The sequence below is a fragment of the Morchella sextelata genome (genome assembly GCF_020137385.1).
Source record: "Morchella sextelata strain SCLS chromosome Unknown scls_3, whole genome shotgun sequence".
Taxonomy (NCBI): domain Eukaryota; kingdom Fungi; phylum Ascomycota; class Pezizomycetes; order Pezizales; family Morchellaceae; genus Morchella; species Morchella sextelata.
The window spans coordinates 279,642-305,798 of NW_025408618.1; the positions used below are offsets into that span (position 1 = coordinate 279,642).

General features: G+C 47.6%; 5 protein-coding genes across 5 annotated transcripts; 4 read left to right on the forward strand and 1 right to left on the reverse strand.

The window, feature by feature from the left end:
• Nucleotides 1–589: 589 nt before the first annotated feature.
• Nucleotides 590–2,601, forward strand: H6S33_008902 (uncharacterized protein; the record flags this gene model as incomplete). Its single annotated transcript, XM_044840897.1, has 5 exons — nt 590–677; nt 739–887; nt 1,159–1,186; nt 1,250–1,416; nt 1,489–2,601. 5 exons carry the CDS (start codon nt 590–592, stop codon nt 2,599–2,601), a joined length of 1,545 nt encoding a protein of 514 aa, XP_044697717.1.
• Nucleotides 2,602–6,158: 3,557 nt separating this feature from the next.
• H6S33_008903 (uncharacterized protein) lies at nt 6,159–6,688 on the forward strand (the record flags this gene model as incomplete). Its single annotated transcript, XM_044840908.1, has 4 exons — nt 6,159–6,230; nt 6,333–6,358; nt 6,412–6,609; nt 6,658–6,688. The coding sequence occupies 4 exons, from the start codon at nt 6,159–6,161 to the stop codon at nt 6,686–6,688; spliced, it is 327 nt and encodes a 108-aa protein (XP_044697718.1).
• A 753-nt stretch (nt 6,689–7,441) lies between these two features.
• On the forward strand, nt 7,442–10,764 carry H6S33_008904 (uncharacterized protein; the record flags this gene model as incomplete). Its single annotated transcript, XM_044840919.1, has 3 exons — nt 7,442–7,635; nt 7,705–10,690; nt 10,747–10,764. The coding sequence occupies 3 exons, from the start codon at nt 7,442–7,444 to the stop codon at nt 10,762–10,764; spliced, it is 3,198 nt and encodes a 1,065-aa protein (XP_044697719.1).
• Nucleotides 10,765–12,829: 2,065 nt separating this feature from the next.
• H6S33_008905 (uncharacterized protein) lies at nt 12,830–13,435 on the reverse strand (the record flags this gene model as incomplete). Its single annotated transcript, XM_044840930.1, has 3 exons — nt 12,830–13,093; nt 13,179–13,326; nt 13,380–13,435. 3 exons carry the CDS (start codon nt 13,433–13,435, stop codon nt 12,830–12,832), a joined length of 468 nt encoding a protein of 155 aa, XP_044697720.1.
• Nucleotides 13,436–22,169: 8,734 nt separating this feature from the next.
• On the forward strand, nt 22,170–24,953 carry H6S33_008906 (uncharacterized protein; the record flags this gene model as incomplete). The annotated part of the gene is made up of 4 exons (XM_044840942.1): nt 22,170–22,274; nt 22,333–22,433; nt 22,498–23,122; nt 23,250–24,953. The coding sequence occupies 4 exons, from the start codon at nt 22,170–22,172 to the stop codon at nt 24,951–24,953; spliced, it is 2,535 nt and encodes an 844-aa protein (XP_044697721.1).
• Nucleotides 24,954–26,157: the final 1,204 nt, after the last annotated feature.

Consider the following 26,157-nt stretch of genomic DNA (forward strand, 5'->3'; position numbering starts at 1 on the left):
GCTTACATTTCCCAGCTAGGTCATTCAGGGCAACCCATCTCAATAGATGCAGATGAGCAGGTACCCAACTGATGAGGGGTTTTGTGTTGGGTTCTGATGACAGGTACTTTGGCAGTTTTGTATTGCGGTCTCAACTAGATGCTGATTATCAGGGCGAATTAGAAAGCGCTGCAGGTATGATGGGTAGTTAGAAGTATCTACAGCCGAAATGAATTCAAGAATGTAAGTATTTATTGAAAGGGGGGTTTCTTTTTCTCAAATCCTCGATGACAGCCCCCCCTTTCAGAACTATTGATTGGATCGATCATGCGCCGTCACCCCCAACCGCCGCCTCCCAAGACCACGATAATAATAGGCTCTCAGGGTCTGCGAGCGAGATAAGGTGGTGAGCGTGTGAAAAATTCGACCCTATCCTAGTCGTCAGCTGGTCAAGAGCCTCTCTGTGGTCCCTCCATCCCTCTTTTGAGTCAGACCCTTCCTCCCATTCTCCCGCATCTAAATACCATTGGAAACTCCCCCCACCCCCCTCATCGGAGTTGAATTTCATCTCAAGAAAAAAAACAATCTATCGCGCATCAGTATCATCATCATGGCTGCTGATGAATACTACGGCTCCAGCGCTCCGCTCGAATCCTACCATACACAGCCGCGGTCTATGGCGCATCATAGCGATGGCAGTAGGTCGCGAGGCAGTAGGTCGCGGGGAAGAGGGGAAAGTGTTTCTCCACCGATGCCCAGGTCCCCGGCCTTTTATCATGGTCATGAGCAGGAGCATGAATATGAGCATGGGCATGGACATGGGCCTCTGGTACATGAACAAGAATATGAGCATGGACACGGACATGGACACGGACAAGAATATGAACATGGACACGGCCATGAACAAAGTGTGCAAGGCTGGCATCCTGACTTTGTTTCGCGGTTTCCACCAGAGGAGGTCAGTACTACTTTTACTTCACAACAGCATTTTTATTCTTGTTTATTTTGTTACCGCGATCTTGGTTCTATTGGTATGGGTTATGGATGGGGGTACCTTGCATGTCAACGCACATGGTGGTTGATTGTGCGCTGATGACAGGGCTGCTTATGCTTATCCGTCATCACGGAAATCCTTCATTATCATCACATGCGATATACTGACAGATCATCGTGTTGTAGCAACCATATGGCCCACCCACAATTCAAGGTGCGATCGACTACTACAAGAAATTCGGTGGCAGCCTTCCAGAGGGATTTACTCTTTCTACAGACTCCTACGGTGGCGGCTACGGCGGCGGCTACAGCCACAATCACACAAGCGCACATGGCCAAATAGAACAATACCACAACGACCATGGCCAGGTATCACAATACACTGATGTCGCATCTCGAAAGAAAAAGCAACGTCACAGTAGTACATATTCACAGGAAGGCCAGGTAGTAGGGCTATACGGTCACCACGATGATCAAGTATCGCACTACGCTGACCAGGCATCCCGCAGAAAACAGCACCGTCATAGTGCCTATTCTCAAAGTGGCCAGGTAGTCGAGCATCAACATCACAATGATCAGGTATCGCATTACACTGAACAGGCTTCCCACAAGAAGAAGCATCGTCACAGCGCCTATTCTCAAGCAGCCGTAGAATATGAGGAGCCCTTCGACCCAAATGCACCTGCTAGTGAGCGCGGTCTGGGATCAACTCTAATCAGCGGTGCGGCGGGTGGATATCTTGCGCACAAGACAGGTGGAAACTTCATGACTACTATCACTAGCGCAATAGGAGGTGCGATTACCGCAAATGTAGCCAATGACGAACTCAAGAAGCATAAAAAGAAGCGGGATAAGAAGGAGAGAGAGGAAAGGAGAGAAAAGAGGGAGAGGAGGGAGAAGAAAAAATTAACCTCCACTACTCACACCACTTCATACCAACTTATAAACGCCGGCTCTTCCGGGTCAGGTGGAAGGATATCAAGTTCGGGGCATGGAGGTCACAGTGGAGGAACGAGCGGTGGTGGTGGGAGGACTTCGTCGAATACACTCCAAGTCGTAGTCGCAGGGAGTGGCCGCTCAAGCTCAAGACATAGACGCAGCTCGTCGCACCAAAGCTCCTCCAGCAATACCCTATCTCCCAACGCATATAGCAGCCATGGCTCCACTTATGTGGTCACTCATTCCCACTCCACCTCCCGTTCTCGTCGCCGCCGTGATTCGTCCTCGGAATCGGGCCGTTCTCGAGAGTATCTCTCCAGTCACAGCCATGGTAGAAGCCATAGCCGGAGCCATAGCCGAAGCCATAGTCGAAGCCATAGTCGCCGGCTCAGTTATAGTATAGAAAAGCCGACTAAGGAGCCTTTGCTAACTTCGTTATTTGCATACGGGTACTCAACTGGCGGAGGCCACGTATTCAGTAGTGGGTCGAGCGAGAGATCGAGATACGTAAAGACGTCACATAGACACCGTAAGAACCATGTGCAGCGCGAGCACCGTGACCATCATCACAAGAGGGCTGGGAGCGCAGATAGCTACAGTAGCGATAGCTCCTCTAGCAGTAGCTCCTCCAGCAGTAGTAGCAGTAGTAGCAGTTCGAGTTCGAGCGATTCCAGCCCTGACTCGGACTAGGGGTTGGTTTGTCGTGGTAGGGGGTAATGATTCTTAGGCCATATCCATTCATGCGGCGTGCGGGGCGGTATGGGTTTCTTTTATGTATTGATGGATGTACGGATGACATTTCTTCTTTTTCTTCTGCTGGAACGGCGCTTCACGACTATCAGACTCCAGATTACGAATTTTCTTAGGCGTGAGATACACTGGGGGCTATGGAATTTATTCGCAGGTTAGCAGTTTTAATTATCTTCACTGCATAATATTATTGCTTTCCATACTTATATTTTATTTTATTTTTTCTATGATAACACACACGCAAACGCATGTGTCTCAACTGAATGTAGAGTACTTTACTCCAGTACCGTGCATGAGTACATATAGGTAATTAATACACTTAAAGTACTGTAACTTACTCGCATTCCAATATACAATATAAAAACGTTTTTTTTTTTAAAAAAAAATAAAAATAAAAAAAAACTGCGGTAGCCATATCCCACATAGAGTACCTACATCATACACGAATATTCCCTGTTTTTTTCTCTCTTCTTTATGCATGCATGGAACACGTCTAGAGTCAACAAATATGCACTGGGCAGGGAGAGGACAAGTTGTGGTCTCCCTACCGTCAGATAGAGTAGAGTATGCAGAAATAAATATGCCGAAAATGCCAGGTCAGGGGTAGTAGAGCAGGCACTCTCGCCGAGGAGCCATGGAATTTGAAACTGGGCTCCCCTAAGTGCCATCATGACTGAGGCGTAACCGCATGGTATTCGAAATAGCCTAGTATTCTAGCTTCATTTTTACCTACATGTAGACATCTGTATTGGAGCTGTTTCCCTCGGAATCTACATACTTTGACTGCTTCCTCCAGAAGCAAGCTCGACCGGGGAGGAATTCGAAACCAGCCTGTTCTCTACTACCGGGACTGCGGTACATACAATGATCATGATAACTTCCTAACCACTTTATTACTAGGCGAGTAGATTGTGATCCTCAGTGCTTCTCCTGTCAGGGTACCATGGTAGAGTATGGAACTCTCGGAGTTCCTCCCCCAGGAAGTCAAGGGTTGGTAAAATAAGCAGAAACAAAGCTGGCTCAAGTAGGTAAGGGTAAAGTGATTGGAAAAACCGACTACCCATGGGATTCTAAACCAGCCATTTCTCATAGGGCGAGAACTGCCACAGCCTACCTGCTAACTGTTTGTTTACTAGATTAAAGCCCTAGCTGTCTACCCCGTATTACTTCCCCAGAAGTTCAGAGAGATGGGGTAAAATAAGCTTCGCTCACCGGCTGACTGTGGCTGAGGATTAGTTGCACCTCCACAATAAGGCGTGGGCTAGCTGGTAAGCCAAGCGAAGCGAGCTAGCTAGCGAGACCAATCATTTCCCTCGTTATCAACCAAGTTTCAGATTTTTCTCGAACGCGCCATCGGCTGCAAAAATACAGCTCCCCGAAAAGTAAATGGGGGTCCACCCCCGTTATCTATCATAGCCACGGCCGCGCGCCCACGCCTGGCGCAACCATTAATAGTGGGAGGGTGGGAAAAAAACTGGTTCATGCAGAGAAGAACACATAGAAGGCTCTTCGTCGTAGCGCTGACACAGATATAGGAGTCAGAAGCGAGATCTGACAGGAACGAGTGAGGTGATTTCTGTGTGCTAATTGTGATGTTTTTATGGAGGGTGTGTAGAGAAAGATAGAGCTGCAGATAGATCAAGATTCAGAGCGTTAAAACGGCGTGAGGTTGGTATGTAAGGGATAGGGAGAGTAAAGGGTGTGTAAATGCAAGATGCGGGAAGACGTAAATACACAGGATGCAGGACGAGGTTGGTATATTCTAAGGCTTCAGGAGGTTGTGGTGGCTTCTTTCTGCAGGCGTCTGCAAACTTGCATGTGGAAAACGAAGATGGTGGGTATATGTCCGGATTTTATAGGGAGTTATGAAGACACCATAGGCGAAGAACTCGACGCGAAGCAAACAGATATCGCAAAGGCCGAGTTGAAAAAAAGACCTAGCTACGTAGCGGTTAATAAATTTGACCAACAAACAGACAAACTTGAAAGCCTGGAGTTTTGAATTATTGGTGAGAAAACCCCTCGAGCGGGGAAACGAAGCAGGAAACGGTGGCGATAGGTAGGAGCTTCTCGTGGTTCATTAACAAATTTTGAGGCAAACTGACCAAGCCTCTCTTGAGCTCTACCTCCTTTTGACAGTGACGTGATGCAAACACAGAGTATGTAGGTACCTGGTTCAGTAAATTGCCCACTGGTGTCCTGTGAACTGTTTAACTTCCCAGCTCTACATAAGCTGTTGATATGCGAGGAGGACCATAGAGGACTGTGCGCTATGTAGAGTCCAACTCCAGAACATGTATGTAGTCAATTCGCGTTTCGCAGAAAAATCTCAGCGCGCTGTCGCGGACTAACTATCAGGTGATCCACAGCACGACAGATGTCCTTTTAGACCTGCCGATTTGATGCTGTAGTGATAGGATGGATTGAGATCCCGGGAGGAGTTTGTCGTACCAGCGGCGACGGGGAGTTGCCGGTAAGGACAGATATCCGGCAAATCCCTCCTGTGTTGTTGGTACATATAGTATGCCATGTACTTACTTTAGATGGAGTAGGTAAAGTACTGGTTTGAGGATGAAGAACCCAGATACAAAGCACTTTTTTTTAATTAATCGATTTGCCACCGGAGAGTCAAATCTCATCAGATCTTAGATATGAAACTGTACCTAGAAAGGGAGTTTGTTCAAACATCAAAACATAGAGAAAATAAAAAAAAATAGAGGTGTTGAAATCAGAATCCTAACCCCCTGTCTATCGCAGACGGCGCTAGCAAGGGTGGTATAATCGATGCTTTATCGATAAGTTGTTCTTTGTCTTGCACTGAGACTTTGCGGGGCGAGTTATTCGCCGGCGGCTAGACCGAGTTTGAAGTCCGGGGGATAAGGGACTCGGATAAGGCGCAAATACCGTGTAGGGTCTTCGTTATCTAGAGACGACCATGACAACAAACTCAACAGAGGTGGAAGAGAATGGATATCAAAATTGATTTAACTACACTAAGTAGGTAATAATGTATCAAATTATGAAAGATCAATCATCGTGCCCCTGATTTTGTAAATAACGAGCACACCCTCAACCAGGAACAGAAATGCATGGACGGGATTGGTGGGGTGGCCGCATCTTGCTGTTGTGAGATTTGATCTTGCCTGAAGAAATTGCCGGATTGGATAGGTGTGTGTTGATGGACCCTTGCGTTTCGACCTATGATAATTGAGGTTCGGAGCGGTTCGTAAACAGGCACGGTTCTTACTGCTGTTTATGAGGACACATGTGCTCTAAAATCAATCAACTGAAAGCGCGATTCTTGAGCGATCATACCCGATGTTTCTTGCCATGAGTGTTGCAGGTAGGTAATACACCGACCAGAGGTTGTCGGTCCGTTGACGCGATAGACGAGTTGAGGCATCAAATTAGAGTCTAGATCAGACAATTGGACAGGCACACGGCGTTTCTCCTAGGCTTTCTCGAACAACTCCTGATTCAAATCTTCTGTGTTGTGGATGTGTCAGTTGCAGAAGAAATTTGCGCTCTGCTTTGCTTTGCCTCCCGAGTCCCGTGAAGCGAAAGATGAGGTAGAGTAGTTAGGGGAAAACATTGATTTCTAAGGCTCTAGAAGTTGCCCCAGATTTTCCTCCCCGCCGCCACCGACGAAACGAAATTTTTAGAGTTTTCAGGGCAGGGCCGAGGGAGGAGTGAGTAGGTAGGCACAGCGAGAGGGCGCATTTAGGTACATACTCTAAGTCTATACCGAAGTCGGAACATGAACCGTCATACCAAAGTGGGTACACTTCCAGAAGGACCTCCTAGACTTCTTTCACCCACCACCACCGACCATCAGGGGCACTACACACATCTTTTGGAATACATGAATGCTACTCAGCCTGATCCCTGTGCCTACAAATTGGTTGTGCCAACTCAGTGCAGCGGCCATATTTATTTCTCCTTGAATAGGTAAATGGAGGTACCCTATGCAAGAAGGTATTATTACTGAGCCCAAAGAGCGTACCTTGTAGTGTGCGAGTACAAGTGACAAGGTGGCAAGAGACCATGGAGAGAAGGGGTTTTTCTCTCGGAGGGGAGTGGGTGGAGAAGAGCGGGTAATTGTAAATAGGGCCGAATAGGGTGTGGGTGTGGGCAATTCGAGGGTGTGGCCAATGGATAACAAGTGCCAAGGAGGGAGTCAGCGAGGCTGGCGCACAGAAGGCGAAGGAAGGGCTACAGCCTCATCCCAAATCGGGCTTAGACTAATTGCCGCTGGAAAGATTTTTTTTTTGGAATTTCTCTCGTTGAAATTTTTTCTTTTTTTCACCTTCTTGCCTTTGGTTTCTCCTTACCGCCCAAGCTTTAGCCCACCTCTCTGGCATTGTTACATAAACTCCCTGCCTGAATATAAGGGTCCCTTCCTCCCTCCCAAAGTCCGCCTTTCTCTTTCCTCTTCATACACATCTCTCTTTCTTGTTGTTCTCATAGATTTTTCTGTCTTTGGGTTTCTTTTTCTCTACGGGTTTTCTCTCCATAGACGGGACAGCGAAACCAAACGCTCTGCTTCTTGCTTCTATCCGTGTTCAGTTAGATCCGAACCACTCAACCCCTCCCCGTTTCTACCAGCCAACCCCCGGTTCCCGTGCCCTTATCGCTTTCCGTCTGAAAAAAGTTTTTCTTGCTACTCTTAGAGTCTAGACTGCTTTTTCTTTTTTGGTCTTTTCTTCAACCCCTCTTTTTTCTTCCTCCCACACATATATCTATAGACTTCCCCCTCTCAACTAGAATTTCCACCTCTCAAATGGCACCTGCTCTCGACACCATGAACCCCACCGACGCCGCTGTCGCAGCTGAGAACCAGAAGTCCGTCAAGGTCTTGGACGAACTCCTCCAGAAGTTGACCATTTCAAAGACCAAGGACGAGGCCACTTACGCCGCACACAACCTTGCCACTTTCATTAATGGCCCTATCGAAGAACATGAGGTTCCTATAAAGTGAGTCTTTTTGCCTCTCTCTCCTTATCTATTAATTTTCGCTTTTACTAACAAGTAATTCCTTTTCAGGATCCTCACTACCATCAAGAAGCAGTTGAACAACAAGAAGGATGCTCTCGCCAGAGAACACGCCCTCAATGCCATCGCTGCCATCTGCGAGAACCAGGTTTCACCTAGCATCGAGCCCTACATCGTTTCGCTGCTCTCAAACGTCCTCGTGGCTGTCGGTGACAAGATCACTGCTGTCAAGAAGGCCGCTGAGGCTGCTGCCGTTGCCATCATTTCCAGCATCAACCCCAACGCTGTAAAGGCTGTTCTTCCCATTCTCTCTAAGTCCATCGTCTCGGCCCTGAAATGGCCCGAGAAGATGTGCGCTCTTAGCTGTCTCGATATCCTCGTTGCACAGGCTTCTTCCCAGACTGCCCTCAGACTTCCAGAGTTGATTCCTACCGTTTCTGAGGCCATGTGGGACACCAAGCCTGAAGTCAAGAAGGGTGCCCGTGCCGCCATGGAGAAGCTTTGCTCTTTGATCTCCAACAACGATATCAACCGATTCATTCCTGAACTCATTAACTGTATCGCCAAGCCCGAGAACGTCCCGGAGACTGTTCACCTTCTTGGTGCCACCGTTTTCGTCGAAAATGTTCAGGCTCCCACTTTGTCTATCATGGTTCCTCTTCTCGAGCGTGGTCTTGCGGACCGCGACACCGTCATCAAGCGTAAGACTGCTGTCATTATTGACAACATGTGTAAGCTTGTCGAGGACCCCCAGATCGTCGCTCCTTTCTTGCCCAAGCTTATGCCTGGTCTTGAGAAGAACTGGGAGAACATGGCCGATCCCGAGGCTCGTGAGAAGACCCGCCAGGGTCTCGACACCCTCATCCGTGTTGGTAACGTTCAGGATGGAAAGATTCCCGAGGTCTCATCAGCTGGTGAGCCCAAGGTTATCCAGGAGACTATCAAGACCATCCTTTCAAGCCACAAGGACCTTGTTACTAAGTTCGAGCCCATCATCGCCTACATTGCTGCCATCGCCGGTAGCTTGGTTGATGAGAAGGAGAACGAGTCTGCTATCTGGACTGAACACACTACCCCTTACTTTGCTGCTTTCCTTCCCGAAGGCGAGGCCCAGAGCACTGCTGAGACTCTTCGCAAGCGTGCTTCCCCTATCTACCAGGAGGACGAAGTTGCCGAGGATGATGAGGAGGGCGAGGATCTTTGCAACTGCACTTTCAACTTGGCTTATGGTGCTAAGATCTTGCTCAACCAGACCCATCTGAGACTGAAGAGAGGTCAACGTTACGGTCTTTGCGGACCCAACGGATCCGGTAAATCTACTCTTATGCGTGCTATCAACAACGAACAGGTCGAGGGTTTCCCTAAGAAGTCCGAAGTCAAGACCGTCTTCGTTGAGCACGATCTCGACTCCGCCGATACTGAGAAGACTGTTATTGGCTGGACTTGCGACAAACTCCGTGAGACTGGTGCCACCATCTCCCAGGATGACATCCAAGAGAAGCTTTTGGAGTTCGGTTTCGTTGCTTCCATGTTCGAGGCCCCCATCACCTCCCTTTCCGGAGGTTGGAAGATGAAGTTGGCTCTTGCCCGTGCTGTGTTCGAGAACCCTGATATCCTTCTTCTCGACGAGCCTACCAACCACATGGACAGGCAGAACGTCAAGTGGCTCGAGAACTACCTCAAGAACTCTCCCTGCACTTCCATCATTGTTTCCCACGACTCTGGTTTCCTTGATAATGTGTGCCAGCACATTATCCACTACGAGCGTTTCAAGCTTAAGCGCTACAGAGGTAACCTCAAGGCCTTCACCGAAAAGGTCCCATCTGCTAGGTCCTACTACGAGCTCGGAGCCTCAGAACTCCAGTTCAAGTTCCCCGAGCCAGGTTTCCTTGAGGGTGTCAAGACCAAGGCCAAGGCTATCATTCGTGTTAGCAACATGTCCTTCCAGTACCCCGGTACTGAAAAGCCCCAGCTCAAGGACATTACCTTCCAGTGCTCTCTTGGGTCCCGTATTGCCGTCATTGGCCCCAACGGTGCCGGAAAGTCAACCTTGGTCAATGTTCTTACTGGTGAATTGATTCCCACCGGTGGTGACGTTTACCAGCACGAGAACATCCGTATTGCTTACATCAAGCAACACGCCTTCGCCCACATCGATAACCATCTCGACAAAACCCCCTCAGAGTACATTCAGTGGCGTTTCCAGACTGGTGAGGATCGCGAGACTATGGACCGTGCCAACACCAAGATCACCGAGGATGATGAGCAGGCCATGAACAAGATCTTCAGGATCGAGGGTACCCAGCGTCGTGTTATCTCCGTTTCATCCCGCAGAAAGTTCAAGAACTCTTACGAATACGAGTGTTCGTTCACTCTCGGAGAGAACGTCGGTTTGAAGAACGAGAAGTGGATTGTCATGTCTACTTCCGACAACGCCTGGATTCCCCGTACCGAGCTTATCGCTTCCCACGCCAAGATGGTTGCCGAGGTCGATCGTGCCGAGTCAATCAAGAACGGTCAGTTCCGTCCTCTCGTCCGTAAAGAGATTGAGATCCACTGCTCCAACTTCGGTCTTGATGCCGAGCTTGTCTCCCACTCTCGCATGAGGGGTCTCTCTGGTGGTCAGCGTGTCAAGGTCTGCCTTGCTGCCGCCACATGGCAACGCCCACATTTGATCGTTCTTGACGAGCCCACCAATTATCTTGACAGAGATTCGCTTGGTGCCTTGTCTGGTGCTCTCAAAACCTTCGAGGGTGGTGTTATCATCATCACTCATTCCGAGGAGTTCACCAAGGAGATCACTGAGGAAGTCTGGAGTGTCATGAACGGAATGATGACTCCTTCCGGACACAATTGGGTTACTGGACAGGGTTCAGGACCTCGATTGGGAGGTGAGAAGGAGGAGGAAGACCAATTTGACGCTATGGGTAACAAGATTGAGGGTGGCAAGAAGAAGAAGAAGCTCACTTCATCTGAGCTCCGCAAGAAGAAGAAGGATCGTATGGCCAGGAGAAAGCGTGGTGAAGAAGTCTTCAGCGTAAGTTACCATTTTCCAATCGATATCTTTGAATCAATACTAATATATTATTATAGGATGAGGACGACTTCTGATCTAATTTTCCATAACTTACGATTTTTCTTTTGTTGATGAAAAAAATGGGGTTTGGGTTTTCTGTTTGGTGGTGGTCGGCAACTGTTAATTGTTTTTTTCTTGTTCATGGGTTCTTTCGGATAGGTGATTACGATGCGATATAGAGATAGTGATTCCTGTATGTTAATATAAATGATCTGCTCGTATCAATTGGTCTCCAGTTTTGGCCACCTAATTAAAAGGTCTTCGGTTTTTAATAAGTTCATCCATTTTCGTGACTCTATAAAATGTCAGCCTTTTATTAGTTCCTCCCAATATCCATTATAAAATTCCTGACTTCCAAGTCCTATATTCTGTTTTTGTGTCGGTTTACGTGACATGCTTCTGGTTATGTGCCCTTCCCATCCACCCTACTGCCACCCCCATGACCGATGGCCTTGGATCTAGAGCAGAGGCTTGCTGCAGCAGGTCATGGCCGGGTTTCTTCCATAAGATCCTACCTGGTTCATCCTTTGTTGGGGTAATTAATGCCTAGCTAGGTAGTTTGGCTTTTTCATAACTCTCGACAGACTCCTCAGGAGTACGGTTGGGCTTCTTGGTTTGATGTGTAGTATGTCTTTGACGGTTTAGTGGGGATATGTACTGGCCTATCCTTTCCACTATTTTGAGGGTTTCGCCTTTCAAGTAAGGTAGGTGGCGGTGCTACTTAGGTTAGGACGTTAGAGGTCTCGATATCGCCACTCTAGCCCTGTCATGATTGTGTTGTGGCGGCATACTGCAATTGCGATTCCTTCCGGTGTCTTGATTGGAGTCGATCAATGAGCCTGAAATTTTGATAAAGAATCCTGTGCGGGGCCTCATGGATGGACATATATGGGATGGTGCGTGTAACGTAACCAAGTGCGCGGGGGGGAATTTTTTTTTTTATATGGAACCCAAAAAAACCAACAGAGCCCCAGACAGCATTCCACAGTAACAATGAACTAAAAGCCGAGTTTATTGTGAGTTGAGGATAAAGCCTGACGGTCTTTATTCCAGTGTCGTGACATGTTGGGATCCGGTAGAGTTAGTCATGAACTAGCACTCGATTTTATCACTGTGGCTCATCACGACAGAAGTCGATTGATTGATTGATCAATTACGACAGAATTCGTAAATGTGTCTGCAAGATGGTGTACGAAATGTGTTAAAGAAAACGTGTTATGTTATATTAGGGCCTACTTCTCAGTTCCTGGTCGATTCGAATTCCTGGGGATCGTTCTCACTATTATAAGCTATCTCGTGATCGGAACACAGCGCAGAGAATAAATTTAAAGGAAACCCTTTAGCTATAGAAGTTGAAGAGTTACTAGGAAAGCGAAGCAACAACAGGCAAAGTCAAAGGCAAAGGCACAAAAAGCAGCGAATGCAAATCAACGCATGGGAAAGAAGACCATAATACCACTTCTCGACTTCTCTACCCTATATATAACGGAGAGTTGAATTCTTCGTACACTCTAGATCCCGATTCCCGAATCTCGATCTCTCAGTTAATCGGGTGCTCAAAACCCTTGACCCTCGTAGAGCGGACTCAGATATTATTGCCACCATAGAATTAATTCTAGAAAGCCCCCAACGCCCTCCCGGCTTCAAGGCACTCCAACCACCGGATCTGGTCAAAAACTGATCATGAATTATCTATTTATTTGTTCATAAAGTATCTGCAACCTTCCGGCCATGCATATAGTACCATGTGGTCTAGTAGTAATTGATTGATATATTCATGACATGCAGGCATGTGGTCTATCAATGATAAAACGCAAACACATGTATATACGTAGAGTCTTTTTATTCCAGCCATGAAAATAGGATATACGTACTCGTACTGCGCCCGAGTGGCTCGAATACTAAGGCCCGTGGTGTAGAATAAGAGCTTTGGCATTATTTGTTCATGGGTTGATGAGATAGCGGTTGTGGACCGTTTGTCGATATAGTATGTTGGGCCATCTTGATCACGGTCCTATACCTGTTGTCTAATGTCACTATTAATCACACTACCCTCCAACACCACCTAGCGCTTCAAAAAAAACCTCTTAATTTCTAAAACTACTCCTTTCCCTTGCCACCCCTAGCCCTCCCCTTTCCCTTCCCCCTCCCCTTACCCTTACTTCTCCCCCTTCCCCCACCTTCATCCTCTTCTACCGCTGCTGCCAGCACTGGCACTCCATTCCATGCTGTAAGCTTGATCTGCCCATTAACATAGACGGAATCCTTCTCACGCGGGCCGCCGGCGCGTGAGATCCTGACGGCGGCGTCGCTGATGGTGAATGACCAGATGTCGTCGCAGAAGCGGTAGTTTTCGATTTTGCCCTGTTGTTTTTTTCTGTTGTTAGTATTGTGGCTAGGTAAAAGGATGATGTATAGAATGAGAGGGGGGATGGGGGAGGGTAAATACATTGATAGAGATCGTGGACTTAAGGTCTGTAGTGAGGCGGGCGGTCATGGCGCGGTCAAAATGCTGCATAAGCATGTTGGCGGCGGCTTCGGTCATGGCGCTGCGCTGGATGAGGGTGTCGATTGAATCGGCGAGGGAGGTGCCGAGGCTGTTAGCTGTGTTAGTGGGGGATTCTGATAGGGGAGAATTGGGGATACGTGCCTGGTTTGGCGGTAGATTTGGAGGGGGTTGAGGCCCGGGGGGATGGCGGGTGGCATTTTTGATGATATTTTTCGATATTTATTTGGTGGTGAAGAGAGAGTGAGAGAAAAAAAAAGGGGGGGGGGGGGGGGGTTGAGGTTATAGATAGCGGTAGAGATAATAGAATTGACGATAAGACTGTGGAGGGGGTGATTAGGGTTTTATTATCCTCGAGGATATTGAGCGACAGCTAGACTGATAATCTAGACAAAGCGCATGTAAAAATGCAAAAACTGACCTCAGCAATGCAATCAAGCTTTCCGGTATTTGCAGGATTCCCTCACACAAAAGCTAACCGAGCTCCCACCGCTTGACCTGTATCTGCTGCGGCGTTCGGTGCATCTGCGCCGAGTGATAATGCATGATGCATGTCAAGATGCATTGCAATCGACCAACCGGCCTCTGGAACCGCGCGACGAACGAAACTCTGGTAACGCGAATGGTCTTTCCACTACCGTATCTGTGGTAAAGCCCGAGCTGGCTTTTATAGTTCGAAATCGGTAGGATGAGATGCCGGCCCCGGGAGTATAAAACTTCGAGCCTCGAGCTGCAAGATAAGGAGTCTATTGACAAACAAGGCAGTCTCTTCCTAGTACATTCACTATGCTGAGAGAATAAAGTCCATCGCCGACCTGCCTCGTAGAAATTTATGTTGGTTGTTACCAACGTTGCATTCTGTACATGTAGTCTGGACGTGGCCTGTACGTATATATACTTCTGCCTGGAACAAGTTGTCCTAGCTCTGGCTATGACTACAAGACGTGCCTTCTCCTTCTTCTCCTTCTTTCTCCCATTCAACCGCTCAGACTCGCCAGTCCTGGGATACAATGGACTTTATTCACCAGTTCTCACTCCCACCAAAACCCACTTGTGTACCTGCGTGACAAGCGTGACACATGCGGGTGACAAGATACCAGGGACACGATACCCAGGGCCTGGGCGAATGAACGTCTGCAAGGTACGTGCAATGACGCTCACTGGAAGTAAGGGCGCACGCAGTGCGCAGGGTGAGTGAGTGGGTTGGAACTTTGTACTTGCTTTACGGGTGCAGGTTCTACCAACCAACCACCGGACCGCTATATATATGGCGAGCGAGATCTCAGAAACATCTAGATCTTCCCAGTCCTTGGACCCCAGCCACTGTAAATATCTACACTTTGCGTCCATCGAGGCTTAGAGTAACATACACATGCCATCTGTACATGCCGGCCTCGCCGATTGGTAGATGAAGACTTTATTCACAGTAAGCACAGCCAGCTAAACACATACCTATCCGTAGGCAAAGTAGACTCAGCAGAGCGCCCTTATCGATCTACCCATCTATCTATCAACCCTAAGCCCCGGCCCGCAGTCGTGCCCCGCGCCGGTGGAGACGAGGATATGGCATCAATCATCGTTTACTCTGTGTCCCCTGCACTGCGGCTGGTAGCTGGGCAGAGCCAGTGTGGGTCCCTTGCCTCACGATTCATGTCAGTGGCCAACCAGAGTGTTCAGAACTTAAAGTGCTTATTCCACTGCTACACTGTTCGCTGCTCTGCGTCGCTCCAATCATGATATCATGTTCACTTCACTCACAACTGCATCTATAAGCCGAGTGACTATCCATGACGCACCATAACATTCCTCTCGGCTCCTCCCACCGGGAAGGTCCGACGACACTCTTATACTCTTTTTATAATTTATATACAAATATAACTCTCCTATAGAGTGGTATTCCTTAATATTATTCCAGAACTATTGCCTTATCTCTACTCTACTCCTATCCACACGCCTGCATCTCCGCTCCGCTCCTAGGTCCTTCCATGCCAAAATATAGGGCCTCGGCCATATATCTACACCCGATCGACCACCCTTCCCGGAGCCATGGCCATGCCCGAAATCCGTGCCGCAGAGGGAGGGTCAGGGCCAGGGCCTTCTGGGAAGCGAACCAGGTACGTAACTCGCTCTGCTTTCTGGTGCTGGATCGGGCTCGCGTAATTAGCCCACCACCACGTACCCTCCCTCGAACTCAATATTATTGACATCAAGACCTACATTCCTCGCGCGCGCGGACCCCGGTTTGGTTAGGATTAGATAGGTGGTTTAGTAAGTAAGTGGTTGGTTGGAATGGAAAGGAAAGGAATGGATAAGCAATCGCACGCGCGCTCGTATAGGTAGGCTATTATATTGCTTATATTGCAGCGCACATATAGATATATTATGTAGGTAGAGTATATCCTAGGCTTCCGAGCTAGGTAAACGAACTACTTCTATGTATGCACCCAGCTAGAGTAATTGGGGTACATCCATAGCTCAGAGTCGGTCGCGCATTGCAGAGGAGAGCTCGTATTTGTTTACCTACCCTCCCCTACTGTACTGTACTGGCCTGGATGATTCTCTACTATTTCTGTCGCCATGCCTGTTTTTCCATGGATGTCTTCCTCCGTAGCTACCTATCTAGGACACTGCTCATAGAGCAGGCAGGTACTCTACTTGCCTACATACTCCCATGTCCATGTCCTTGACCCTGTCAACAACCCACGCCCACACATGCCCAAAATTACCCAGGACTGACCTACCTACTTACCCAGCGAACGCGACCTACCTACCTTCCCAGATCTCTCCCTCGCTCGCAAATCCAGATCCACGGAGCACACGCATCGAGAGGGTGGTCCTTCGCAACCGCTCCGGAATGAGGTTGTTCCTAAATATACCGATCGCCGTCCAGGAGCTGGAGGGAGGGGAGGGATGGAAGGGTGAGTGCTGAGCCAGAGTATTGTTACTCTACCTGGATAGAACCAGAACCGTAGAAGGTAGAAGAGGGAGATAGTTGTTGCCAAGCAACACAAACACATGAGAGGGGGCATCATGATAAGTGCGGATTCAGCAACCGCACCGCGCTCAACTGCATTCGTGGCACACATCCGCTTTGGAAAAGCTGAACTTGAACAACCAGCCCAGCCAGACAGACAGACCAGCCAGCGGATGTTTTGCCTTGTGCGAGTGAGAGCGATCGGGCGAATAGATGGCGGGGACCGGGGGGGATTGGGGGGGTGTCTGGGTCGTTGGCAATTCGATTACCTAGGTGCTCTGCGATTGCCGACAGACGGGTGGAAGGGAAGAAGGTGGAGAGAAGAAAGGTGCAAGCCAGCCAGACAGCCAGCCATGAGCCAGCCAGCCAGACAGACTCAGTTCTTGTGCCTCCCGAATGAATAACATCCCCGTTCTCGGCTATCCGGAGAATTTTTTTTTTTTTATTTTTTTTTGTCATTTAGTCCCAAACAGCTCCTCCCGTGCTGGACGTTGATACGTTGATATGATGAAAAAAAAAGTTATTTTGACGTCGGGGTTTGATCCAGAGTTGAGTACCATGGTTCGCATGGTCAGAAGGAGCTTCCGTCTCCGAAAGACGATCTCTAAGCTAGCTAGCTACCTAGCTATTGCTATTGTTGTCTCGTCTTGTTGTCTGTCTGCCTACGTTACCTAGTGCAGGTTTAGTTGTGGTCCTTATTCTTGTTCTTATTACACGCGCGGGTAGTGGACCTACCTACCATGGTTGTAGAGAGTGAGATCTTTTGCCAACCTCTCGATCACAGTTGTGCACTCGCTCTCTAGATCTGGCTATGTACATCATGTACAATATAGCTACGCTGGCAAGTGGTGGAGTAAGTAAGTAAGGCAAAGGTAGAGGCAGGAAAAAAATATGTCGACTTCAGCTACGATGGTCGTCGAGGGAGCCCAGTTAAGTTCCTCGGGGAGCACAGTAGGCTGTAGAAGCTCGACCAAAAAGTGATGCAGCGCGGGATCGGTTCCTGGTCCGGGGGAGGGAGGAAAAAAGCACATGGTGGAACTTCAGTTGAGACGACGATGTCCATGTCCGTACCCGTCGTGAACCACGATCCCAAGTGTTTTTCAGGCGGAACGATGGTCTTGGCCTCTTTCGAACATGGACGGGTATATGGATCTACGGCCAGCTCTATCTTTAGTAACATTGGTAGAACAGAATAGAGTTTACCTACCTAACCTACCAGAACGCACCCAGCAGGTTTGAAGAGTAGATCTGGAAGTGTGGAGGGAATTAAAGATGGCAACACGTGCCGTAACGTAAGCGCGATTTATTTATGTTTTGCAGCTCACTTGACTCTTGACATCAGCTGTCGATAAACCCACGATACTCACTGTCTCTCTCTCTCTCTCTCTACTCTAGCTAGTAGAGTACCTACTGAAAATGGATGTCATCCATCCATCCATAACCTACGCGCGCGCACCCGGGGATAGGATACATGCATGTGGGCACAAAGAACTACACATATACAAATAGAATATCTTATTTATGATAATGTCTGACGGTTAAGATTTTCGTAATTTCTTTCCCAAAAAGAAAACTTCAAAAGTCTGATACATTTATTTACTGATAGTTAGTCAATCGGCAATGGCATCCCGCGTCAGCCTTAAGACAAAGTAGGGAGTCGACGACGTCGTTTCGTTTCGTCTAATGCCCACTACCACTACGACCGCCGTCCCGTGCGCGGCTCGGCTTTTGACGTTCACCTAGAGGTAGCAGCCAGCCCTGCAGAGTACGTAAACGTCTCTACATACCTAGATGTAGATAGGCCATCCCAGCCAAACCAGACGCCTCTAAGCTAGAGTTGAGAGTCCTAGAGTTTTGTCGACGGGGGAAATCTCAAAATCAAATACATGTATATATTCAATTTTCCTAGCGTTGGGCCAGAGCTCAGAAACCCCCATGGTCAAGGTTCGATATAGATACATACGAGTAGGTAGTTTGTTAAAACTTAACATTAGATGTTCAGTAAACATCCAAGTTCTCTAGTTTAACCGGCTGACCAATAAGGGAATCCATGAATCAGAGAAATCAGGTTCAGGGGCTTGGCAAAAGCACATATCACGTCTTCTCGGAACACCCGTATAAGCTACGCTATTTTTAAAACATCGTCGAAGAAGATTGGCTAGACTTCTTGAGGAGAAGCTTCGAAGGGCTGAAACTATGCATGAGCAGAAACTCGTTTTTTCCCTCTCCCACCTTGTGTAGGTTTATGAGAGCGTTTGTGTTTGTGAAGAAGCTCTACACGATTTTCACCACCCCCTGAGACTAGATGTTTGAACTCTACAGTAAGGGAAAGAAAGCCAAGTTCCAAAAAGATGTTTGACACCTAAAGTGCAATTTCGCCAAGGCTGTGCCCTACTGTAGGAACAGCCCACATTGAGCCATTATCTCAGCTGAAAGCAGAGGAGATGAAGGACGGCCTTCGGAACGAGTGAGAATAGGGGGCCAATGTTATCGGCATCACATCATGTCTAGATCATTGGCTTGCAATGATTGCAGGGGACCAAAAAGCAAAGAGGTTAATGTTCCAGGCTGAGCTGTTGGTGGAGAGTGGTGGCGAGAGACTTCAATATTAAAGAACTCAAAAACCACGACGGTTTTGATTTTTCTCTCGCTCGGGAGTTCCGTTGGGTTGCTAATAAATAGATCATATTCGTGAAGTCGTTTGTATGCAATAGTGATATCTGATCTCCTCAACCACTACAAAATCATCGTGAGTATGGGTACATGTATATATGGGTATGAATTGAAGTTTGGAATACCTACTAACTTAACTATGATCTACTCTACCGATACTGCCACGGGCCCAGGCCCTCGATTCCATTTTCACCCGGCTAACACGGTACCTCAAACCATGTAGGTACGACGACGGCAGTGTCACTCTAAAGCTCCCCTACATCCAAAGACGCAACCGCGAGAGATCGGACGGTGAATAATTAGGAATTTGGAAGGCGAACGCCCTCTCGTTACCTGGACCAATCAAATTGCATGCAGTGCGTCACCTACATTGTCCCTATTCATAGGTTATGCCACTCTAGTTGCCTATGCGCCATGGAGTACGGGCACTCATCATTTGTTTGCCCCTTTCATGGCACGCACACGTTAATGATGTGTGATGTTGCTTTTTTCCTTCTCGCCTAAGTTCCACGGACCTAGTTAGGCAATCGTTCTTTTTTTTTTTCTGTGGCGAAACGTAGTGATATGTATGTACCCTCAGGTAACAGGATTCGCTACGATTCGACAGGACGATGTCCTAAGGTAAAAAAAAAAATGGCATGGCATGGCATGGCGGGCAGGGTATCTCTAGAGTACCCCAGGGCAGAGGCTGCTACTATCCTTAGATCCTTAAGACCAAGAGGAACAGAGGTGCATATTTCCAGTGTGATGGCTATGCAGGTTGAGCCAAAGTGGCAATTCTCCTTCGATCCAGAACGAGCCAGCAAACATATCCAGGTCTGGAAGAAATCGTTTGGCTCGACTTCTTCTTTTCCCCGAGGTGGTGATGCGATGGAGGAGAAATGCACCAACGAATGAGACAGCGGGTTCACCCTTGCTCTCATGTAGGGCTTGTTTCTGTCTTACACGGATCGGTTGTGAGGTGGTACCTTTTTGGGCCACGCTGGGCGGAAATGGGTTAGGGTGGACTCGGCATGCAGGGGACGTCTCTAATGGGGAACCTGGGTAAGAACTTTAGTTGGCTTGTCGTTTCACGAGGGTCTTTTCTTTCTTATGGTGGATGGGCAACGTGGGGAATGGGTAATCTAATCGAACATTCGAATCTTCAAGCGAAGCTTAATCTTTCCTGATTTCATGGATTGCCCCTTTTTTCCCTCTACCCTTATGCTTGACAGCTGGAGTAGTACTAGTAGTTGTTGCACAGCCATGAGATTGATACAGGTAGAGTAAAAATTAATATACAGCCCCCATAACGGGAATGTTGGGATATATCGATAGTAATACTCCGCTGTAGAGCACTTTATCGTGGGTACATGTAGGTACATGATATATCCAACGCGTGTCACTGCGCAACTTGAGTTTGGATTTGGAATGTAAGCACTGCCTGAGGTAATTGGTAGAATTGTACTGTGTACATGCCGATGTGGTTTAAGCAAAATCAATTGGTTCCTCCGAGGTAAGTACCATTCTCTCTGGGAGCCGTCTCTTGTCTTTGCGCTTGCGGCCTAAAGAAGGTTGGTACCATCTGGCCGATAGGCCAAGGTATCCTTGTGAGACGTTGAGCGACGGCCCAAACAAGAAACCAACATACAAAATGGTTTCTCTGGGCCGCCGCCGCCATCTCGTATCGTTTTCCGAACACTAATCCGAGGTTCCAAAGATCACCGATATGACGATAGCTCATTCGGCTCGGGGAGATGGGATTTGTGTTTTGCCCATGGAGGTGCCTACATGTATGTGTAGAAAAGCTATTCTAGCTTCTCTAGCTACTGTACTTAATACTCAAATGTAAGTATGTATATCATATGAGAATCAAAGTGAGGAATAAGATCCCCTTTTTCCGTGTCTCTACTCTACAATTGTCCTTTAGTGGGGCTCCGGTTACCTAGGGATGTTTGGTGGGCTGTCCGGCGCAGGGTATTGGTTATTGGTCCCTGGACATGGGAGTCTAGTATATCTCTACTGGCGCGCGTTGACGGAATCTATGATAATACCCCTTGTCGATGTTTGTCTCTGGATGTCTCTGATTCTCCTACTGGCGCCCTTGGCCTGTCGTCCTCGTTCTGCCACAGTTACAAGCACACATGCACGTTTGCTGTATGTATCTCCTTCTACCGTCACTTACAAGTTGAAGTATCATCTGTCACCGCACTCTGTCTCCTTCTTGCTCCCCTTACCATTTGCCAATTGGTATCGATATTCACTTCTCCGGGTGCTGCCGTCTCTTAGCTTTGCATAGCATAACCTTGTCGATCTTTTCCCACCCATCCACTGCTACCTACTACTTCTTCGTTCAAGACAAAAAGGAATTAATTATTTGTAGGCTGAATAATTATTGGAATAGCCCCCCCCCCCCCCCCCCCCGGTCACCACCAAGTCTCCTCCTACTACTTTTTTTTCATATTATCCCACATAACCCCCCTCTTCTCCTCTTGTGTTCTTCTTTCCCCAAGTTCAGTTCCTTCGTTATTTTTGTGCAGAACAGCCGGACTTTCCTCAAGGGTTCCCCAGAAACCCGGGATTCCCATCAGTACGAGAGAGTTGGTTGTGCGTTGTCTGTCGGTATGTATAACACCACCTGTACCCTCTCATGTTGCCGTGCTTCTGCTTCTGCTGCTACCCTTCCCTTGTACTGCGTGCCTGATATAAACTTTTACTACTATTTATCTGGGTTTCTGCGTTCCGATCAGCAGCACTGTTTTCTTCTTTTCCCCCGAATAAGGCGTTTGGGTTGCAGCGAAAATTAATTTGGAATTCTGTGGCTTATCAATGACTGCAGTTTGAAAAAAAAAGAGCTCCGTTTCGTAGGAGTAGTCGTTCGTTCGTTATTTTTTAATCCTTTTCGCCCACACCTACTTATCGTCTATTTCAACACCCAACCAAACACGAGGCCATCCACGAGCCATTGACTTTATCGAAAGTTTATAATATCCATCCAACTCAGCAGTACTATTCTTAAAAACACCACCCCGACTGACAGACCACAACAGTCTATACAGTCAATCAGGGATCTTTTTGTACGTCCCGAAGATTCAAAAACCAAAAAATCAGTTGAATAAAGGGGGGGAGAGTTGCTAACGTTTGAGTTTTTCGTTATAGATCTGATAGAAGCGTCAAAACAGCGCTTCTTGCAGGTGGCTCAGCGGCTTAAAAGCGCCTAAATACCTAGTTTCCATCGTTTCCGACAATATATATTCGGAGCGCCCTCGTTTCTCTTCCTTCGTTTTTTAAATTTTACATCATACAAAATGGCAGACGTCGTAGATGAGCCATGGCAGGTTTCGCAGATTGTATATACATCCATCATGGGCGTAGTAATGTGCGCTGCGCTGTTGGAATGGTTTTTGTGGCTGGTAATATATTTCTCTCTTGCAGCTGTTCTGGTAAGAGGCCGTGCTGATCGTTTCAAAGGCCGCTTTCCTATACTGCCTAATCAAGGTCTTCCAAAAGGCTGATGCATGGCATATTCGGGTACTTGCTGTGGTTATGATGATTCTCTTTACTGCTTTACGGTAAGCTTTAATTCTCAAGAATCTGCAAATCAAGGGATTTGAAACTCACTGAATATCCTTTTAGTGCTATTTTCTTGCCCATCATGGTCGTCACTCTCCCGCTTCCCTCTCAGATTACTCGTCACTTTCCCGAGGAGCTTGTTAGCTTCTTGCAGTGGTTCGCTTTCTGGTCTTTCTCGGCACTTTTGACAATCCCATGGTTATTCTGTGTCTATCAGCTTGTCACCAACTCCCTTGGAAAGCACAGACGTATCAAGGAAGTTCTCGATGAAACCTCAGCGCCCAAAGTCGTCATTGTCATGCCAGTGTACAAGGAAATTCCCGAAGTTTTGCAGACCGCCATCGACTCCATCGTGGACGGTGACTACCCTCCGTCGTGTCTCCACATTTTCTTGTCATTCGACGGTGACGAGGAGGATGAGTTGTACTTGAAGACCATCGAAAACTTGGGAGTCCCGCTTTCGCTTGATAGCTACCCTGTCAGTTTGGATGTCACCTACAGAGGAACCCGTATCACTGTTTCCAGATTCCCCCACGGAGGAAAGCGTCATTGTCAGAAGAAGACTTTCAAGTTGATTGACAAGATCTATACCGAGTACCTCAAGCGCAACGACAACTTGTTCATTCTCTTCATCGACTCCGACTGTATCCTCGACAAAGTGTGCATTCAAAATTTTGTTTATGAAATGGTAAGGAGACGTTCTGCCCTAGTTATATATCATCATTCTGGCTGCGCCGGTCAGCAGAAGGATTCAGCCTTAATCAATATAATTATTCGCATCAATTGCATGGTTGCTGATATTGAGTGTCGCACAGGAACTTAAACCGGGCAGTAAGCAGAACATGTTAGCAATGACCGGTGTCATCACATCTACCGCTGAGAACCAGACTTTGATTACCCTCCTTCAGGATCTTGAGTACATCCACGGTCAACTGTTTGAGCGTTCCGTGGAGTCGGCATGCGGTTCCGTCACTTGTCTTCCTGGTGCACTTACGATTTTGCGTTTCTCTGCTTTCCGAAAGATGGCCAAGTACTATTTCGCCGACAAGGCCGAACAGTGTGATGATCTCTTCGATTACGGAAAATGTCATTTGGGCGAAGATAGATGGCTCACCCATTTGTTCATGATTGGTGCCAAGGAGCGTTACCAGATCCAAATGTGTACCGGAGCTTTCTGCAAAACCGAGGCCGTCACTTCATACCGCAGTTTGCTCAAGCAGCGTCGTAGATGGTTCTTGGGGTTTATCACCAACGAAGTTTGCATGTTGACTGATATTCGTCTCTGGAGGAGATACCCAATTCTTTGCATCATTCGTTTTATGCAAAACACCATTCGTACCACCGCGCTATTGTTCTTCATCATGGTTCTTTCCCTTATTACAACTACCCAGAGAGTTGCTCAGTTGCCCGTTGGATTCATCGCCGTATCTTTGGGTCTTAACTGGGCGCTCATGTTCTACTTTGGTGTTCGTCTTAGGCGTTTTAAGGCTTGGCTATACCCTCTCATGTTTGTCATCAACCCGTTCTTCAACTGGGTCTACATGGTTTATGGAATCTTTACTGCTGGTCAACGAACATGGGGTGGACCTCGTGCCGATGCCGGTGCTGCCGATACAGAAAAGACCCCGCAGGAAGTCATTGCAGAAGCTGAGGCTAGAGGCGAAGACCTTGAGGTTATTCCTGAGACCTTCCGTCCGGCCGCTGAAGCCAACAAGAACGCTGCCAACGCTGAAGGTCTTCGCCAACGTGTACCAGTCCAACCCGATGACGGAATCGAGGGTAGATTTGCTGCTTCTGAGAGACTTCCCGGTGGTTACTACAACTATGAGAACGCTTCCATGGGAACTCTTCCTGACATGGTCCCCCGCAACCCCAACGCTCCTCATATTCCTCTACATCCCCGTGCTTCATTCGACAGTTTTGTTTCCGGGACTACTTCTGCTGGCAACTCCGTTTACATGCCCCGCCGTGTCGAAAGTATCATGGGAGAGGAGGATCGTAGAAAGTACCTCGTTGCTCAGGCCAACCAACGCGAAGCTGGGGGTGCATACATGCAAGAACCACGCAAGGATCAGATTGAGGTCTCAGATAAGGAAGGTTATGGATATAAGAATGCCGTCAACGAGTCCACGGAGTCCATTGACTCTGTAGGAAGCAGCTATGGATACCACACCAGAAACAGCTATAACAACAGCAATAACTATAGCCAACCTGTAAGTCGGGCTGCATCCCCCAGTAATGGGCCGACTACACCGGCAGCCACGGGCGCCCCAACAGAAAACCACCTCGCGCTTCCTGAACCTGCACACAGGGCACCTTCTTCAAATAGCAACCAGCATGCACGGGGACTTAGCGCCGCAAGAAGCCCTCTTGCGAGACTGAGCTTAGTCCGGACTGCTGGTAGCGATGGCGCTGAGCAGGAGGAGCATGAAATGACGTCCACTGCCGCCGACGATGATGAAGACCGAGAGGGGCGATCAAAAGAGAGAAAGAAGCTGACAAAGAATCGACAATCATAAAGATTGCGTGATGTACTTTGTTAACTTTCTTATGTCTTCTCTCTTTTTCTCATAGGGTGGTGTTAATGAAAGGGATGTGTCTATAAAATGGAGCGTGCATAATCGGGGACCTTAATTCTGTGGTATGAGTAGGATAAATCTTGCTGTACACTTTGGTTTGGGAATTTTTTTTTCATTTTTTTTTTCAACGTCCATAAAAAGTTTCTATCATGACTGGAGGGGAGGAGAGTTGTGAGGTAGAGCATTCGGGTTCCGATATGGGGACCATATACATAGTATGTTTCGTTGGTTACGAGGTGGATCTTGGCTTTGCTCTTTTTTTTGCCTATTTATTATTCTATTCGGGCGTCCATTCGGTCTTTAACGATTATTTTTTTATATATCCCATATTAGTTTCATGCACTCATTTACACTTCTTTGGCCTATGCCATTCGATAACACTACATACATATCCTGACTAGTCGCGTTATCTCTGTTCTTACGTTCGTTAGCACTGCTGGGCTTTTTGAGTATGAGGGTGGAACATACATGTAATTGATGGAGGAATTGCTGCTTGGCCTGCACATGTGTGAGGGATCTGGTTTTTAATTTTCAGGACTACAGCCGCGATCAATATTAATTTATCTCTTGCATAACCACGATTTTCTTAAAAAGTTAAAAGTGAAGTTTTAATGTACACCGAACACACTTGAGTAAACACTAGCACTAGGCAGTAAACACTGAGCCTTGCAGACTTTTTGACTCCACGAACCGGGCGAAAATTCGGCCACGCTTCTGCTCTAAAACTAAAAGAAAGCAAATGTTACTTTCTGATGGCCTTGATGAAGTAAAAGTAGAGCGTGATGCTTGTAAGTATTATAAATATTACGTGCAATTACTCCTTAGTCAAGACTTTTTAGGTAACGACGGTGCACCTTACTTAGGCTGGCAGCACATCCGTCTGTTTGGAAATTCGTGGTTTTTGTGGATTCTTTATGTCTACCTCGGTAGATTTTAGAAAATCGTCTTCATGCATGTAGTTATCAAAACTGTTTGATCATCAAGGTCCGAGTTTGCGAAGTTTGCAAAAGGATAAAGCGAAGCCAGGGACAATAAGGCTGTGGCTTGCCCCCTCTTCCCCCGGAAACCGGAAACCTACCTTTTAGGGCCAAGAATGCGACTTGTGTATCCACAGCTAGCCAAAGTAGATTTTAATAGATAAAAA